Genomic DNA, 18,174 nt, shown 5'->3' on the forward strand with positions numbered 1-18,174 from the left:
GTTACATCTTTTAAACTAACTGGATGTGTAATTAGTGTTGTCTGTACAGGATGTTCTCCTGGAGAGGTGAAATCAAACTAAAATTGATGATATTTGAGTTAGGCACATCCATAGGTCAGGTTTGGATTGGCTTGGTTTGTTTGTCTTCTAATGGGGGCACAGCGAGGAGGGAAGAAAACTTTGACCTGATTAACTTTGTTCATTCTTCAAGTCATCCTCAAAGCTTGCTATTTTCAGCTGGTGTCATTAATCTTAGTTTGGGGACAATTGAGTCTTTTTCCCTTTTTTTGATCATATTGAAAGTAAACTGAAACTCAGGGTAAGCATAAAAAATAACATTAGTGACTGGAGTTCATTGTAAATACTTTCCAACCAGTCTATTTCTTCTTGTTCCTTTTGTGTTCTTTCTTTTCTGTTTGTGGTCTGTCATTTCTTGTTATGGTTGCTGCCACAAATAATTTGAATTATTCATTTAGTGAAGACAGCAAGATAAGTACAGAAAAGACACTGCACGTAAAACAGAATATGCCTTTATTGTATTATTCATTAAGACGCTCATCAGTGTTTCTGTGTAAGAAGCTGTCCAACAGTTGCATGTTTGTTAGAAGTAGGGTTTGTTTTGCTAGTCATTTGTCTTGATCCAGGTGGAATGAGCATTTCTCACTTCTGGTGTGCTAGCTTGCCCTTTAGAAGTAAAATGAAGTGACAGTGGAGATTTTCTGCAGTAGATAATGCCAGAATTGTTCTTGATTTGATAATTAAAGTGTTAGAGGAATGGGGGGCCTGATGCTTTTCTGCTTTGGAGTTGAGGTTTCCATTGAAAAAGAGTAGAATGCGCTGTGCCTCTCCCTGTTTACCTGTTAAATTTTTCTGCCTGTAGCTCTGGAACAGCAGCCATTTATTTCCAAATGCAGAAGAAGCAACTCTCTTCTTGGGGACATTGGACACTATCTTTTTGTTTTCCTATGCTATGGTGAGTAAAACTAACTCAAAGCTGCTAAGATTTGGTTGAATCTTATTGGGATGATTGCACCCATATTTGGAGGGGGTGAACAGGATCTTCTTTGTGAACTTGCCTAGCACTGATGCAGTTAAAAAGCTGAGTTCAGGAGCAGATTTTTTCCTTCAATTTCTGTTAGTTCTGCCCATACCTGTCACCCATGTGAAGATGCTTGTTAACAAGTGCAAGAGAAACACTATCACTTCAGAATTTCTCACACCCCTATCACCAGTGAGTGGGAGGGCTAATTCTGTCTACCCAAGAGTTCACGGCTGAACTTTTTTAGAAATAAGAAATTTAATGCACAACTATGAGCGGAGTTTCTTTGGTGGCGGAAGAAGTGGTTAGAATCAAACTGTAAGTTGGTATAATAACGACGTTTGGATCAGCTTGACCCTTCTACATAATTTTAATTCTTGCAGATAACAGATGCAAATCTTGTGGCTTTATTTAATGCTGTGTTTTGTTCTTAGGGTCTCTTTGTCAGTGGCATAGTTGGAGATCGCCTGAATTTACGCTGGGTTTTGTCTTTTGGCATGTGTTCCTCTGCTCTGGTGGTAAGTCGGAACATACTAGTGTGATTTAGAAATCTCTCTTAGGGCTTCTGGATAGGGTTTTACTTCAGGGGAGAAGAGGCTCTGTTTCTGTGTGAATCTGCCCATGATCTGTATCTGTACCTCAGTAGTCTCAAAGTCTGCATGTATAACTTTGTCCTGGATGCACTTATTGCATTGTCCAAAACAGAGTGCTACAGTACATGACTCACCTCTTCCTGAAGTATTTATTTATGGATACTGTGTCAGAAGGAAATTCCTAAGTTTGAGGAACAGTCTAGAGACTTCATGAACAGCTTTTGTACAAGATTGGTGTATTTGGACTTTTGGGGACTGTTTTGCATTATAACTGTTCTCCCAGCCCACATATGTTTTCATCAAGGCTTTTGCTTCCAGACATGATCTTTGCTCTCTCCTTTAAAGGACACGCTAACAATACTAAGCATTCATTTACTTATTTTGTAATTGCTGGGAAGGCATGTGTCAAAAAAGAATGTCCACTTAAAACAAAAGGGTTCTTCAGGTTCAAGCCACTGCAGATAAGTGTGAATCAGTTTTATCTCATTGTGGTTTTCTGGTTATGAAAGTAGTAGTAAAATGTGTAGAGCACTTTTGATTTGCCCAGCGGCTACAAACCCCACGATGGCCTATTGCATTCTGCGAACTCATGACCACAATCATGCATCAAGCACAGTATGCCACAAAGCGTGTTTATTCTGGCTAGTTTGGGTTAGGGCTCTTAGTAATTTGAGATCTGGTTGTAGTATTTATGTTAAATTTTGGTAAGATAAATGACTGCTGAGGGTTTTGTGTTTGCATAGAGCCTTGTGGATTCGGATGTCAGTACAACAGCAGATCAAGAGGCTACTGGTTTTTTTTTTTTAGTGTTGTTACTGAAAGTATTTGTCTCTTTCTTCTCCTCTCCTGCTATAACTGTGCTGTTTACGGAGATAAGTCTTCTGGAGTGGAAGTGCCGTGACAGCCCGTTTGTCTCTGGAGCTGTGTGGGCTCAGCAGTCGGCCTCTCCTGTTATAACTGTGCTGTTTACGGAGATAAAAGTCTTCTGGAGTGGAAGTGCCGTGACAGCCCGTTTGTCTCTGGAGCTGTGTGGGCTCAGGAGTCGGTGCTGCGGTGGCTCAGCAGAGGGTGCTCGTGGCTCCGAGCTGGGTCTCGAACAATGCCGGCCTTGCCTCTGGCCGGGCCCCGGCCGGGCACCTTCTCCCTGACATGTTACTTCTTTTTTAGGACCATGCTCCTGCCTGGCTTTCAGCAGTTGCTGCAGGGTTTCTCCTCTGTTTTTTTTTTGTTTTGTTTTTTTTTCTCCCCTCCTCTCTAGGTATTCTTCTTTGGCACACTGACAGAATGGTTACATTTCTACAACAAGTGGTTCTACTGCTGTCTCTGGGTTGTGAATGGCTTGCTGCAGTCTACTGGCTGGCCCTGTGTGGTTGCTGTCATGGGCAATTGGTTTGGAAAAGCTGGGTAAGTCGAGTTTTCCTCAGTGGCTCACTTATCTGACCTGCTGAGTAGAAGATTGAGCTGAAGGTCTCAAACCAAAAAGGCCAACTGTTAGGTCAGAATTAAAGTTATGTGGGATGAAATATACCTTACTTGTTGGGTTTTTGTTTTGGTTTGGTTTGGTTTTTTGTTTGGTGTGTTTTTTGGTTTGTGTTTTTTTTTTTTGTGGAGCCACAGCTTGGTGTGAATACAGTTGTGTGTGTTAAAGGCACAGGTTCAAAATTCCGAAGTCCCATAGTGCAAAATGGCTGAATTTGAATTTTCATGCCACTGGAAAACCTCTTTCTGTCTACTTACCACTGAAGAGACTGAATGGAAACTGACTCATTGTAGGTTCAGCTGTGTCACTTTGGGGTACTGTGGATGAGCTTTAGCCATAGCTTGTAACCCTGTTGTTGCCAGCTCACCTCTGCTGTAACACAGGTGTGTCAGGATAGAATATTCCTTGCTCATCTATTTGGTACCCCCAAGTTATTCTGTATTTTAAGTGACCTTTGAGTCTCTTTGAAGTGGACTGGGAGAATGCTGTAACTTTATTCATAACTTAAAGTTCACTCGAATGTTATGTTTCTATCTTGCTCCTAATGTCACTGCTTCCTGCATTGCCTCTTTCAAATTTTCTTCCCCTTCTGCAGGAGAGGTTTTGTGTTTGGACTCTGGAGCGCCTGTGCATCTGTGGGAAATATCCTCGGGGCATTCCTTGCCTCCTGTGTTCTCAAATACGGTTATGAGGTAGGTATTGCTGTCTGGCTTATAGCTAGGACTGCAGGTCTGATTGGGTTATGAAAGACTAGTTTCTTATCCTGTCTCTAATCCTGTCTCTGAGCGGTAACAGGCTTAGAGTGTCCAGTTTCATCTTCTTGAATTCTGTGGTAGCAAGCAGTAGGCAGAATAAAAAGGGTATTCCTTTTCTGACCCTTCCAAGTTGGGAGAAATGACCCTGAGACTTCTCTGCAAATGGGACTGATGTTATTGAAGAGCCCTAGTGTCATAATATACCCTCTTCTGATTTGGGTGGCTTAAAGTGCTCTTCAGAGTCGTCCGTCACAGGTTTTCACTTAACTGAAGTCACTGCTGCTGAATAGCGCGGAGGTTCTGACAGGCATGGAGGCATAGCTTTTATAACTGGGAAGAGGCCAGGCACACACTGCGTTTCTGTAATGCAGCAGGCAGGCAACTGAATACAGGGAATGCAAGTGAACCAGGGCATCTTGCAGTGTGAGACCTATGAGGACAGGCTAACAGAGATGAGCTTGTCACTCTGGAGATGAGGAAGCTTAGGGTACCAAATCGCAGCCTTCCAAAGGCTGTGAGAAGATTGCTGAGAAATCAGAGCCAGACTTTCCTGAGTTGCATGGTGAGAGAGCAAAAAAGCAGTGGTATAAAGCGAAGCAGGGATAGTTCCAACTGGGTGTTTGGAGAACTATTTCACTATGAAGTTAGTTAAGCATTGGAACAAGAGGCCAGAGCCTGGAGGATCTGTCTTTGGAGGATTTCAAGACCTGATTGAACAAAGCCCTGAGCAATCTGGTCTGAATTTGGTGTCTGACCCTTCTTTGAGCAGTCCCTTCCAGTATAGCTGGATCTGTGGTCCTGTTGGGTGAGCTCCTTCCTCACTGCTGTCACCTCAGTACACTAAAGCAGCTGTTTCAGTGTGGTCTTTCAGCCTAGATAGAACCGAGTCTGTTCAGGAGATGCAGAGATCAATTGTTTCCAAGTTTTATGGATGTAGTCTGGGTTGTTGTAGCTGTGTTTACTTTCTGACAAGGTTGGAATGTAAAGAAACCCTCCTTAGTCAGGGAAGCCTATGTGACTGAAAGTGTTTTAAAAAATACTCTTTTATTTATTTACCTTCAGTATGCTTTCTTGGTGACTGCCTCAGTACAGTTTGCTGGAGGAGTCATTGTCTTCTTTGGGCTTGTGACATCACCAAAGGAAGTGGGTAAGTAGAAGAGAGCTGTAGCGTTTCAGTCCCTTCGTGGAAAGCAAATCTGCAGCTTTCCATGCAGTACTAAAAGAACTGCTCATTCTGACAGCGCGTATACTCAGGGCTCTTAGAAAATGGTGTTGTGCTTTAGTGTATGTAACGGAGCAAATGCTTTACTTGCCAGGATCACACTAACCGCCACTGTGCATTGTATGTATAGGGTCTGGATATTTTAAAAATCAAAATAAAACAGCCTGACTCTAACATCTCCATTAGGATGTGCCTGATTATCAGTTTTTCTTCACCTAGAAAATCAGTAATTTTTTAAAGAAACAGCCTGTTACCAGGTTGCCTACTGTTGTAGGAGAAAACTATAGCAAGCCTTAACTATGAAGTGGTAAGGGAAAGTACTTTTTGTGTGCAAGTCTCCCGCAGCTGGTTAAATAGCTCTCAGGTTGGATATAGTCCTTTTCTGAGAAGATGGTAGGCAAACCAAAGTGTAACAGGAAAACCAAAGAACTTTTGGGATTTGACAGGGCCATGGAGGAGGTTTCCCAGGTGCCTGCAAAGGCTATAGAGTTGGTAGCACTAAAGCTACTATAAAGAGTGCTCGTAAGAGCACTCAGCAGCCCAGAAAACGCAGTGCAGTTCCTAGGCCTTCCGTTCCAGTGCAGGCGTTACCAGGCAGCAGCTGTCTTGAATAGTTGCTCATACACGCAGCCTCCACGCTCAAGGGAAGTGGTACCCAGCATCCCAACCACTAAATAAGGGGTGAAATGCACTAATTTGTTGTGTCTTCCAACTAATGGCCAGACACTCAGAACAAAGCCGACGCCAGGATCAGACAGAATACTTTCAAGAGCACTAGAAGACAAAGGGTAGAAACTGGCGACACTGCAGAACACCATCTAGAAGAGTTTCTAAGCCAAAGGAGGATGGAGGTATGGGAGAGCAAGGGAATGGCTAGAAGGGAGAATTGCTTAAAAGAAGCTAGCATAGCTTTAGAGTGGGAAGAGGGTGAACAGGCTGTGGTCCGTTTTTCCTGTTGCATATCCCTTTTAAAACTTAGGCCTCCCTGAGCTTGGAGCAGATGAAGACGACAGTGTGGAGGAAGATGCCAACAGACCTTTAATGGGCAATGACGATGCAGATGATGATGACCGGAATTACTCTATTCAAGCAACTGATACTGACAACCAGCCAAAGGCCATTGGCTTTTTCCAGGCTTGTTGCCTTCCGGGTGTAGTACTGGTGAGAACACGGATTCTTAAGTGAGATCTGACTTACCTTGTTAAACATAAAACTGACTTTTTGTGTTGTCAGCATTTGTTGACATCATTGTTAATATGTTGACAGTGTGTTGTAGTTGTTGACATCTGACTTCTTATGCTGTTAAAATCTTGGAGTTGGGACTGTTAACCTTGTGCCCATAGACTATAATACTGTCTGGGTATGTGGTTGTGTATTGCTCTTCCCATCAGACTCCTGCTTCATTTAGTGCATGTAATGAGCCAACTAAGGGCAACAGAGGTCCTGCCCTTTTTGCTGCTGAATTTAGAAGGGAGGCCATGAGCAAATGTGGCTATACGATGCATTCTTGGTAAGGTAGCTACGCTGCCCTGAGGAATGGGATACTAGCTGCTAGCTGAGCATCACACAGAACTCTGTGGTACTGATAGTGGGGTTTGGGTTTTTTTGGTTGCCTTAAAGCAGAAAGCTGGCCTGAAAAGCCTTATTCAGCATAATATAACATGGGCCAAAGTAGGCCTTTTTTTTTTTTTTTTGATAAACAACTGGAAACAAGGCCTGGTGATGCAGTTTCCACATATCCTCATCCTCTCCTTTGTGTGAGAACTCCTACTTCTGCATCAGCAGTATTGCCCAATTCATGGATTTGGTTCAGCTGAAAAATTAACCTGCCATTAAAAAAACAATGTTAACTTTCTGTGTCAGTGGGCTGTGTGCCCCCTGAGAACTAGAACTGGTACCAGAAAGGGGGCAGGGTCACTGGCTCAGTAATACAGTGTGAACTGTCTGGATTTGATCATGAAGCAGAACTACTGAGTGGAAAGTATTATCAGATACTCTTAGTGGGTAAAGTGGTTGGTGGTTGTGATTAAGGCAACACAAAATCTTAAAGTGATGGGTGGATTGTCAGTGTTTAGATTGCTGGGCAACCACAGTTCTGTTCCTAAAACCTTGGTTGAGGGATGGCAAAAGAGAGCATACCCATCTTGAGTCCTTTCATAATATGGGTAAATGCCGTATAAACTATGGCTTGGGTTTGGTGGTTCTAAGAATGGGGTGGTGTACGAAGAACCTTTTGGCAAAATTTCTTAGTGGTGGTAGCTGCCTCAGTTGATCTGTGACTTTTTTTTCATTGGCCAGAACATAGGGAGGTAATATACAACTGATGTTGCTGTTTCTGTGCTTGGGATTTTGAGGACATGTTCTGTGCATTAACCCAGCAACATGAACACCTCTGAGTCTGTGAGTTTAATCTGATGTCAGATCAGTGCCCAGCCAAACCAGGACACTATGTCAGATCGGTGAGAGACTAAATACCGACAGAACCTCCAAAGCCTTTTCAAGATTCTACAAAGACTTTATTTGACATATTTTTTTCTGTAGTTCCTCTCTTCTCCTGCTGAGTGATATGGTGGAAGAGTTTTAGTACAGACAGTTTTCCCCTGAGCCTCTAGAAATTCAATCTTTAATCACTCAGACAATCTGGTAGGCAGTTTCTAAGCATGTTGTAATAAATCTCACTTTGTACAGTGCACTTTTCACACCCAGAGGCAGGAGAACTCTACCAAACATCGCCGTATCTTACATGTATAGTGGAATTAGTTTGTGTCCTGTAAGAGGGAAAAAGCATTAATACAGCTAAAAACAATGTATCTATTAAAACAATATAAATTCAGAAGATACAATTTTTTTTATTTTTATATATAAAAAGATCTGCTTTTTGAAATTCAAAGACAAGTGTGCACATACACATATACATACGGTCTCAAAAGCTATGATTCCAACAGGTTGTTTTTTCCATCTTCATCCTGGTTTACCTCTTCAAATAGGGGTTCCTCGAACTGCCGTTGTTAGTGTTTATGAGGAGGCCTTACTGAAATAGTGTGCCTCTTGCCTCATCCCTCTGCATGCTGGGCCAGCAATCCCAGAGAACAAATCTTTGCCACACACATGAAAGTTCTAAAGAAGGAGATCTGCTAGCTAAGGAGGACTTAAGCCCAGCAGCTAAAAGCAGGAGGTTGTCTCAGCTGTTGGGTTTGGAAGCATGTGCTTAGCTTTGGTGAAACCTTAAATCTTGTGTCCTGGAATACCTGCCAGGGGATTATGAACGAAGCTTTCTCTGCTGCTGCTGTAAGCAGATGAGCCTTCTGAGCAGCAAAAGAGAGCACAGAGGAACTACTTCACATAACTTTTCTCAGCATGATGCACAGATGACTAAATCTCAAGCTTGTTTCATGTCACATGGTTGGCTCCCTTCTCTTCAGAAGGTGTATTAAACTTCCTTCATTTTTTGAAGCCTGGTGTCATTTCCTCTCAAGATTACACTGAAAGTGTTTTAACCCGTTGCATTCAGTGAAAAGAAAATAACCTTCTGACAGTGATTTTTGTATTCCTGGGTTCCCTTTGATGTTCAGCGTTAAGCTTTCATAATGCTGACTTCTTATGTGAAATTCAGAAGCACTTCTCTCTGAAAGCTTTAGCTGGATACAGAGCTTTATGGGAAGAAGCAGAAATGCTGTTTGTATTTCTCAGGTGCTAACTGCTTGCTGGCCCTGTCTTTGTTCCAGTACTCTTTGGCCTATGCCTGCTTGAAACTGGTGAATTACTCATTCTTCTTCTGGCTGCCCTTCTACCTCAGCAACAACTTTGGATGGAAAGAAGCAGAAGCTGACCAGCTGTCCATCTGGTATGATGTGGGAGGAATCATAGGTGAGTGAGCAAGTGAATGACATTTTCCTGCAGTTGCCCTGCTAGTGTTTGAAAATGAAAGTGAATGCAGCTCAGAGCAGTCATGTTCAGTGGCATCTAGCTGTTTACTGAGTATATGAGAAGTCTAGTTATGTATGTGGCTGCTTGGCTGTTTTTTTTTTCCTAAAACACAGGGTATGTGAGCCCCCTAAAGAGTTTATATGTAATTTAAAGGGCACTATCGTATTCTTGGACATTATCCCCAGTGGGCATTTTTCTTTACTAGGACTTCTTGAAAAGTGCCATGTACAAAATCGTGTCTCCCTGCTGCTTGCTACTTCCTTTCTGACGGGTACCCTTGAGGGAGAGTTTAGGTCTGGACTTACTGGATTCTGTACTGTCCCTTCTGTCCTGTATGTTTAAGAACAGACTCAGCACAGATCTTGGCAGAGCAGGCACAACTGTGTTATGTTCAGAAATAAAATGTAATTGCACTTGTTTCTGCTGGCTGCAAAATCTGGCCCCGTTCCTCCAGAATAAAGAACATATTGTATATGTGTTTAGACTTGCACTCTCCTGTGCTGAGGTTCTTGCTTTATTACCTTGTCCAGTTAGCTTTCCTAGAATAGACATCCTTGTTTTGGTCTGTTCAGGGTCAGGTTTTTTTGCCTCTATGGTCTTTTCTGTGTTAGGCTTTCTCAGCATTCTATTTTTTACCAGCAGAGCAGTTCCTACAGAGTTAGTGATGATCCATAAGGTGATTTTTATCAGCTATTGGCATTTGTCGCCATTAGTTGCACACCTACCTTAAGTAGGTGAGACAGCAGGGAATATGAGGCCCCTGTGTTCTAATGCTTTCCCTGTGAAAAAGAACTGCATTTTCCTGCACTTTCTGTTAAAGAATCCAGCCACAATGTTAAGCTTGCTTACATCCAGAGTTGTGGTGATCCTAGAGCTGTGATAGTCCTACAGGGCAAGGAAAAGGAAAGCAGGCACATTGGCTAGTTGCGTGCCAGAAAAAAAGAAGTAATAAATTCCTGGGAAAACAGTGTGAGTAGTTTTCCCTGCTCTATCTGAGCCACTTAGTTTACTGTTGTCTCTGTGTCTGGGGCACTAAAGTCAGGAGACATAATTTTCAGGATTTTAGAGAGAATGCATATTGATGAAAAGGCAAGAGGCCACTGCGCTCAGTGAAATGAGTTTTGTTCAAGGTGTTAGCATCCTGAGCCTGACAATGATTTATTTTTCTGCAGGTGGGACTATCCAGGGCTTGATTTCTGATGTGCTACAGAAGAGAGCCCCAGTGCTAGCAATTAGCCTGCTCTTTGCTGTAGGCTCTCTTTTTGGATACAGCCGTGAGTATGCTTTTGCTGCACAGTGATAAGAGGTTCATTCAGTACATCTTAGACAGTACCAAAGCACAGCCTGTTCTAATTATGTTTTCTGGTCTTGAAACTGCTTCTGGATCAGGATGGTGCCTTTTGGTCTCTTTTGCCTGAAGTGTGGCAGTGCACAGAAAGAAATCTGTTCTCTGGTTAATGAGGTGGAAAAGAATTAACTTGAGTGGTTCAATTTCCCTGTACTGGTGAGTTGTCATACTGATCCTTCTCCAGTGTCATCAAGATTTTTGGTATTGTCATTGTATCAACACCACAACTGGCAGAGCAGGAAATCTCAGGTGCATCCCTATAGTATCCCCTAGAGGAAAGAGAATCTGGGCACAGATCTGTAGTGGAGTATATATACACTACAAAGAGGCAGAAGATCTTAGACTTCATCACTTACACTTCTGTAAGTGGTGAAATTGAAGAGTTCCTGCCTCTCATAATAGATATAGTTCGTGGTGATCAGTTATTGAAAGGGATCTATCAGGAAATCCTAGTAGAAGGAGACGGGCACATCTCATTTCTATGAAAGATCTGTGAAGTTCTTCTAAGGGTAACAGTTTTGTGTTTTCAGACATGGTGTCCTATGGTACCAGAGTGCTTTAACTCACTGGGATGTCGTTTCACTTCTGTCTGTCTTCCTCCAAAATGGGGTGGTGATACAGACAGGCTTTTATAGAGCACTTTGAGATCTGTGGACAGAAATCACTGCCAGAGCTGGACATGAAAAATAAAGTGTGCCTTTCTGAAGCATGCGAGCTTACTCACATGGTCTCAAAGTAAGGTCAATCAGGTATAGTTGTTAAGTAGCAACGATTGGGTTTGGTGGAGTTTTGTAAGCTCTTATGCTAACTCATTACTTTGAAAAGTGAACTGGAAGCAAATATAAACTTATTACTGACGAAGTTTGAAGTTTGTACTAGATAGCAGAGCAGCCAGAGGTCCAGGTGTCTTGTGCTTAACTCAAAATGCACTACTGTCTAGCCGGACACAGAAGGTTCAGACAGGTGATACAAAGGTACTGCAGTGTGATAATTTAACTTCCATCAGCCAAACCAGGAAACCTTTTTATGCCCATAGTGTGTTGCACGTAAGAGTAATAATGGCCTAAGAATATGTGAAGAGGGCTGCAACTTGCCATACGCATGGTAACTTGGCCATATGTGGGCCCAAAGTTGAAGTGGTGAGTGAGGAATTCAGGTGATGCCTGAAAGTGAGATATTGGAGAAAACAGTGTCTGGAGAGCACTGAAGAACTGTAGTGGAAAACCAGCTGTATGTACGCATGATGCTGCTCTTTCCGGAAAGGCAAGTGGAACCTGTAGATGCCCAAACATGGCTTTGTAAGGAGGAATTAGGATATGGGATTTTGCATTTTTTACTTTATTGTGCAGCATTGTTTTGGCAGTTGCTGGATTACTACCTCCAGATCTAATCTCTGTATTTTAAAAAATATTTTGGAAAATTCAGAGTGAGTGGAAGGGGTGATTCAAGTGCTGAATAATTCACGGAGTGAAAGTTTCAGTTGAGCCTAATTTCCCCAGAGAGACAGAGGGAGGATTCTCTTACTGTTCCAATGGACTTTCAAGGAGAGTACATACAAGCTCTGTGTCACAGAAAGAGACATAACAAGGGCTGGAACCCAGAGCCAGGCAAATCTGATACTGAAACAGGGCACAAAATTGTAATGGCAAAGGTGACTTTTCTGCTGTAAAGTGCTGTCGGGAAACCTTCTGGGTCTTTAGTCTCTAAATGCCTTTACAGTAAGTCTAATCTCTGTAGAAGTCTCTAGTCAAATAGAAGTTATTTTTGTCACTATGTAGCTAACTGAACTGGCAGTTCAAACTGGATGTTTGCATACTTCTTTCTGATCCGAAGTAAGTCACTTTCTCAAGTTAATTTGTTTTATTTACACGCATCTGGTCTTTCTCTTGCAGGTTCTCCAAACAGCAAACCTATCAATGCTGTGATCATGGCAATTACAGGTATCTTATCAAATGCCACTGTTTGCTAGTAGGCATATATATACGTTGCAGAAAAAAATCAGTAACACCAGCCTCAGGTGGTGGTAATGCATTTGTGTGTACTGCCATCTCTGCTGGTTTTGCAGAACAAGTAAAAGCTGGAGCCCAATTTCTGTTACCTTTGAAATACAGCTGTAAGAAAACTGCCTTAGAGGGAGGTATAGAATATAGACTGTATAGAATAATGGCTTGAAACTAAGGGGATCTGCCTTAGCTCAGTATGATGGAGACGGATTTATGCCAAAATACCTGGCAGTGATCAGGTATCTGAGGAAGTGGATATATGGCCAAGTCATGAGCTGCAGCTCACATTTGAGGGTGTTTGTCTGTCAGAACCCCAAATGCCCTGTGTACTGTGAGAGGTCACAAGCTTTGTGTGCTACCAGACGTACTGTGCTGTGTTATGGAATTAAGATTAGCCTGGATGAATGGAGCCTTTCTTTTCAAACACTCCTACTTCAGAATTCTCTGTCCTGTTGTGGGGTTTTTTTGCCTTCCATCTCCTCCATGAACCCCTGGAGACGGAGGCTGTAGCATGGGGGTATACTACTTCAAAGTAGAAATGTGTCTAAATCTGCTTCATGTCAAGGGTTTGTATATGCATGCTATTCAAAAGTAGCTTTCTATATACGGTTTGGTGCGTCCTGACTTCTTGCAGAGTGTGCCACAGCTAATTACCTCGTTTTTGCTGTTGGATGAAAATGTCCTTGTTGGCAGTTTCTGTGTACGTACTCCAGATATGCAAGGTGTTCCATGACGGTATGCTTCAGCTGCGAGGGTGCACTTCTACCTACAGTTAGTCTGTGATCGCTGCCCCTAGACTTAATCCTTTTCCTGAGCTTTGCATGGTAGAAAATCTATGTTTTGAAGATGGTCTATTGAGAGTCTATCCACACGCTTGTTTTGTACCAAGGATGTTTTCTTGGCGTTTTCAGGATTTTTCATTGGAGGCCCTTCTAACATGATCAGTTCTGCAATTTCTGCTGACCTGGGGCGCCAGGATCTGGTGAAAGGCAACAGCGAGGCTCTGGCAACAGTCACGGGAATTGTTGATGGAACTGGCAGTATTGGTGCCGCAGTGGGCCAGGTGAGGCTACCAAAGGAAAATGGAGGTCTGGGAAAGGAGGCAAAGAGTCTGTTGTTGTTAGAGATATTAGCTCATTCCTCAATCCAAAGTTGTATGTAGGAAGAGAGAAAGAGAGAGGTGTGGGGGGGTGTTGTTTGTTTGTTTGTTTGTTTAAGAAACGGAAAAAGGAACATGACTGTTTTAAGCTTCCAGTGGAACTAAAATAAGTATTCATAGTGCTAAAGTTATGGCATTTTCATAATTCAGATGAATTTTAGAGACTTTCGTATCCTGAATTCCAAAAAGTGAGGAAAGGTCAGCTTCGCAAAGAGTGAAAATAAAATATTTTGAAGTTTGTTTGGGATTTTTTTGTTCAAAGGTAATAGCAAAACCATTGCTTATGGAAAAGTTTACCTCTATAACACAGTAAAATTAGAATACCTATTATAAGTGTTGCAGTGTTTATAAAGTAATTTGCTGTTATTTGTAGTTCCCCAATTTATCTACAGATATCTTTTACACCTTGTAAATCCAGCACCACTTGCTTCGATAGTCCTTACAGTATGCTGCCAGAGGTCTGAAGACTAGACTGTTGCAGAAAAGGAAGCTGACAGTGTGCCCACTGGGGACATTCTTTCTTCTCAAACACAAGTGTTAACTATGTAGAAGAAAACAGTGGTGCTTTGGGGAAGGCAGGATTTAGTAGAAAGATCGGAGCCAGTTCTATTCCAGGCATCCTCTAGTGCTGGTAAAATACCAAAGACACAGGCAAGGCCTACATCCCTTTTTCTGAAAAGGGATTTGGGTTTGCCATTGATGGCCTGATAAATACAATCGTTCAGTCTCTCTTTTGTAGGAAATATGCTGCTTAGCTCCATTAAAAGTGGAAAATTACAAGTGCTTTGTGGACATCTTAAAGTGCGCTGTTACACTCAATGTTCTTCTTGCATTGTCTACAGTGTTTCTGTCTTCCCACACACATACCATTCAAACTTATGTCATCATAAAAATTGGGTCTTTAGTTCTGAAAAATTCCACCTGCCTCCCATTCTAACATTGCATGTATTTCAACAGAGACAACCATGATGTCATTCTGGGGGTGTGTGAATAACAGCACATGCACAATGAACATGTTAGAAATGCAGATCCTCTTTTGTGCTAATATACCCAGTAGTGAAGAAGGGAGGCCCTTGTGCAGCATGTGAATATAAATCTGCTAATAGGGAATACATTTTCTTTTGTGGCCTGTATAGTCCTGTTGAACTGGGATGCAGTTCAGAACAGACTGTAGTCTCAAGTGTCTTGCCTACGATGAAGGGTTAAGTAGTTAGTGGTTGCGCAGCTCTTGAAAATGTGTCCTGTGTAATTTATAAGCCATTCTAGATATTTTAGTTCTTCTGAGAGTACTTACATCCACTTATGTCACAGTGTTCTGTGCAAAAACCTTGTATTCAGTGGAGTCAATTTGTCACCCTTTGAAACTGTAGTTCAGTTCTCTCTTTATGCTGTTATGAGTTACTGTAAAGCTTCAGGACGATATCTCTGCTTTGCTGAGGCTGTGGGTTTTATACAGAAAGGCTGCTGTCCTGAGTCATCTCTTCTGACACGAAAAGATCAGCTGGAAGGTTTTGTGATCAGCTCTATATGGAGTGTTAACAGCCCACAATTTCTAGAAAATGAGAGAGTAATGCCTGAAAGTTATGTTTATCTTCCCAGTTTGAATAATTTTTTTTTTCCCCTTTCTATTTAGTATCTAGTGTCTTTGATCCAGGAGAACCTGGGATGGATGTGGGTTTTCTATTTCTTTATTCTCATGGTAAGAAATCGCTGTTGCTAAAAATTCTTTGTCAAAGTTCAATTTGCAATAGAAAGTTTTTGTGATAACCTGAAAATTGTGACTTAAGCATGCAAGCTATTTCTACAGCAGCTGCGAACTCTGATGCCATCCTCAAAGTGGTCTATGGTGTGTAATGGCCTCAGCGTGTCTAAATCAACTGGGTTCATTTTGGATCCTTTAAAGTCATGTTGCCCAACAGGAACTGAGATTGTGGCAAAGACACAAAACTACTTGCCTAAAAATACCTGTATGCATTTCCTAAAGCTCGTACCACCTGACTGACATCCAAGGCAGGACTTTTGTCTCCTCCATCTCCATGATGTGTAGTTCCTAATATTTTCAGGGAGCTGAAGTTAAGCTGCTTGTTTGTTAGCCCTTGAAGATTAGTGGAAGGAGCGATGAGCATCTTCAAACTAAAACGAAAATGCCTTGCCCTGGTATGCCACTGGGGTAGAAGATGGTTCAGGCCCTAGTCTCCTCAGCATTGCCACAGTGGTGGATGCTGTACAATTCACCCGTTCTTCTCTGCTAGAAGTCCCAGGAATTGTCTTTGCATCTGTGCTGACAAGGTAAAAGGCCACTTAGGTAACTAGCAGGGGTGGTGAGGAGGAAGGTCACTGAGGAGGTGAAGAGCTCATCTTCTTTATGAAAAGGTGATTATGACAGCTGAAATTGTATGAGCTTGCCTGCAAGCTCAGTCCTTCCATCCGCTGTGCCACTTAGCCTGTATCTTACTGGGGAGACCTTGAATGCACGTAGGAGTGCAGGATGGCTGCAGCTACGGTTGGTCTGTGCTAATTGTCCTGGATATGCTTCTTTTCACAGACGAGTTCAACAATCCTGTTCATTTCACCATTAATAGTGAGGGAGATCAGATTGCTTCTGCATGAATGGCGTCTGTGAATGCTGGCTGAGTGACTTCTCCTTGCCTCTGGAAGGACTGTTGTATGGATCTGACAGCTGGGACACTAATCAAAACTCTGGGAGACTTGTTTCTTACATCTTCCGGGATTGGACTAATTCCAAATGGCTCTGCAAAGGCTTGATTGACTCACCTTTGGCAAGCTCAGTAGTGAAGTACCAAATACCCGTCCTGAGACCACCCACATCATGGAGCTGCTGACCGAAGCTAGACAATCCATGGGACTGATGGATTGTCCCGACCTAACAGACTCTTCCATGTCAGCAGTCACACTAGGGTCTACTGTTGGGTGGCCTCACTGCTATATACCCTTTCTTATTTATTTCTGGATGTCCTGAACAAAGGTCAACTATTTAAAACTGACGGTGGAGAGGCTGTCTTGCAATGAATTTTGATGCTCTGTTGTGCTGGTGAAATAGTACAGTGCATTTCATAGGTAGGCTAAATTTACGATCACTTTAGCTTTTAGAAAGGGCAAAAATAATTATTTGGCATTTGCGTTGTCCAATTGTTTAAAAAATGCTGTTGCTAAATCTCTGCACAGATGGACCTCTGCTATCCCTAGCTATTAACTGTCACATATTTCAGTAGATTCACATGGAGAAGTTACCTCCATATTTGTTTTTAGCTTTTTTTTAATAATAATAATATTACTGATCTCTGGGAAATGAGATTTCAGTTTTTAACTATTTAAGCAGACAAATAGTGTGCAATACTTTACTGTGATCTCTGAGAATAAGCCTTAATAGATCCTTTGTGTCTAAAGGATCCTTGAATGGCTTTGGGGATCCATAATGGGACACAAATACTTTTACTACTGCTTTGTTAGTTGAACTCTGATCAATACTGACAAAAATGGGACTGTCAGGTGACCCTCTGAAGGAAGCTGGTGTCACTGATTTCATACTCATTGGGCAATTGCTCATCTCCAGCAAAGGAGAACCAGAATTGAATTAAAGGAATTAAGGGACCTGGCTGCTATCAGACATGGGCTTCCAGACAGCGACGGAAGCGTACTCATGGAATAGCATCAATGAGCAAGTGCTGCTGTCTTCCCCCATCCTTCTCTGCCTACGGCTGCGTAGGGGACCTCAAGCTCCAGAGTTTTAAAGCTTGAGTTGTGTCTTAAAGAGAAAGGTGGATGCAAGTCAGCGCTAAAAACACGTGACTACACTTAGTATGGTGGTATTTGAGGATTCTGCAGTAGTGCGGTAAGCAGCGTGACCGGCTCACACCTCTGACATTTGTTGGTGATGTTAATGGGATCGTTGAGTAACTTCTTAACAAATTGTTTTCTGCTTATGCCTTGGGATGTTTTGTTGTAATAGGTATGTGTTAACTAGTAGAACTTCTGATCAAACACTCAATCTGACTAGTCAGCAATGCCTGGAGGTGGGGGGAGGGAGGCAGGAAAATTCTTGGAGCTGAAAATTTGAAACTTTTTAAATGGGAAAAAGTTGCCTTTTCAAAATGTAAAGTGATTTTTTAATTTTTGAATGAATGAATGTCAATTTTTAGTCATGTGTTGATTGTAATGAGTGGAACATTATTAGTGCCTTACAGTTTTACTGTATTGAACGGTTGCTTGGTGATTGCTGCTTCTGCAGTGATGGCTCTGTGCACAGCTTTGCTTACTGTGAAACTCAGTTGCTCCATTTTATACCTTTTTTGAGAGTATCTCTTTCTTGGTGGAGGTGATTCTTGCATTTTTTGCTAACTCTTGAAAAATTTCAGTGCTTGGGAAAATGATGCCATTAAGCTGACAAGGGACCTGAATCCTGTTTTTGTCTCTTCTCATTCCCATTCCAATTTTTGCCTGTATAATTAGAGCAGGAGACTGAGAATCTATCATCCTGTTCTCAGAATTATGCCCTGGGGTTAGCATTCACATCCCAAGCTACTCATTAGCCCCTGTACAAATAGAATCAAAACTCCCTGAAATTTAGTTCTAAAATTGATGGCGGCACCGTTTGCCCCAGCCATGGCGTCTGAGAATCTGTGGTTTC

General features: G+C 42.2%; 1 protein-coding gene across 1 annotated transcript; it reads left to right on the forward strand.

The window, feature by feature from the left end:
• The first annotated feature begins 892 nt into the window (after window positions 1-892).
• On the forward strand, window positions 893-16,270 carry SLC37A3 (solute carrier family 37, member 3). The gene is made up of 12 exons (XM_009701378.1): window positions 893-973; window positions 1,474-1,557; window positions 2,891-3,036; window positions 3,708-3,804; window positions 4,930-5,014; window positions 6,069-6,250; window positions 8,815-8,956; window positions 10,189-10,290; window positions 12,257-12,304; window positions 13,279-13,430; window positions 15,160-15,225; window positions 16,072-16,270. Exons 1-12 carry the CDS (start codon window positions 971-973, stop codon window positions 16,147-16,149), a joined length of 1,185 nt encoding a protein of 394 aa, XP_009699680.1. The 5' UTR covers window positions 893-970; the 3' UTR covers window positions 16,150-16,270.
• The last annotated feature ends 1,904 nt before the right edge of the window (window positions 16,271-18,174 follow it).

Source organism: Cariama cristata, unplaced genomic scaffold (genome assembly GCF_000690535.1).
Source record: "Cariama cristata isolate BGI_N322 unplaced genomic scaffold, ASM69053v1 scaffold31845, whole genome shotgun sequence".
In the NCBI taxonomy this organism is placed as follows: Eukaryota; Metazoa; Chordata; class Aves; order Cariamiformes; family Cariamidae; genus Cariama; species Cariama cristata.

Bases quoted from the DNA above. Each gene is read 5' to 3' on its own strand.
- SLC37A3 (XM_009701378.1), top strand. The intron at 5,015-6,068 runs GTAAGTAGAAGA...TTTAAAACTTAG, and splicing joins GACATCACCAAAGGAAGTGG to GCCTCCCTGAGCTTGGAGCA. The intron at 12,305-13,278 runs GTATCTTATCAA...TGGCGTTTTCAG, and splicing joins TGTGATCATGGCAATTACAG to GATTTTTCATTGGAGGCCCT.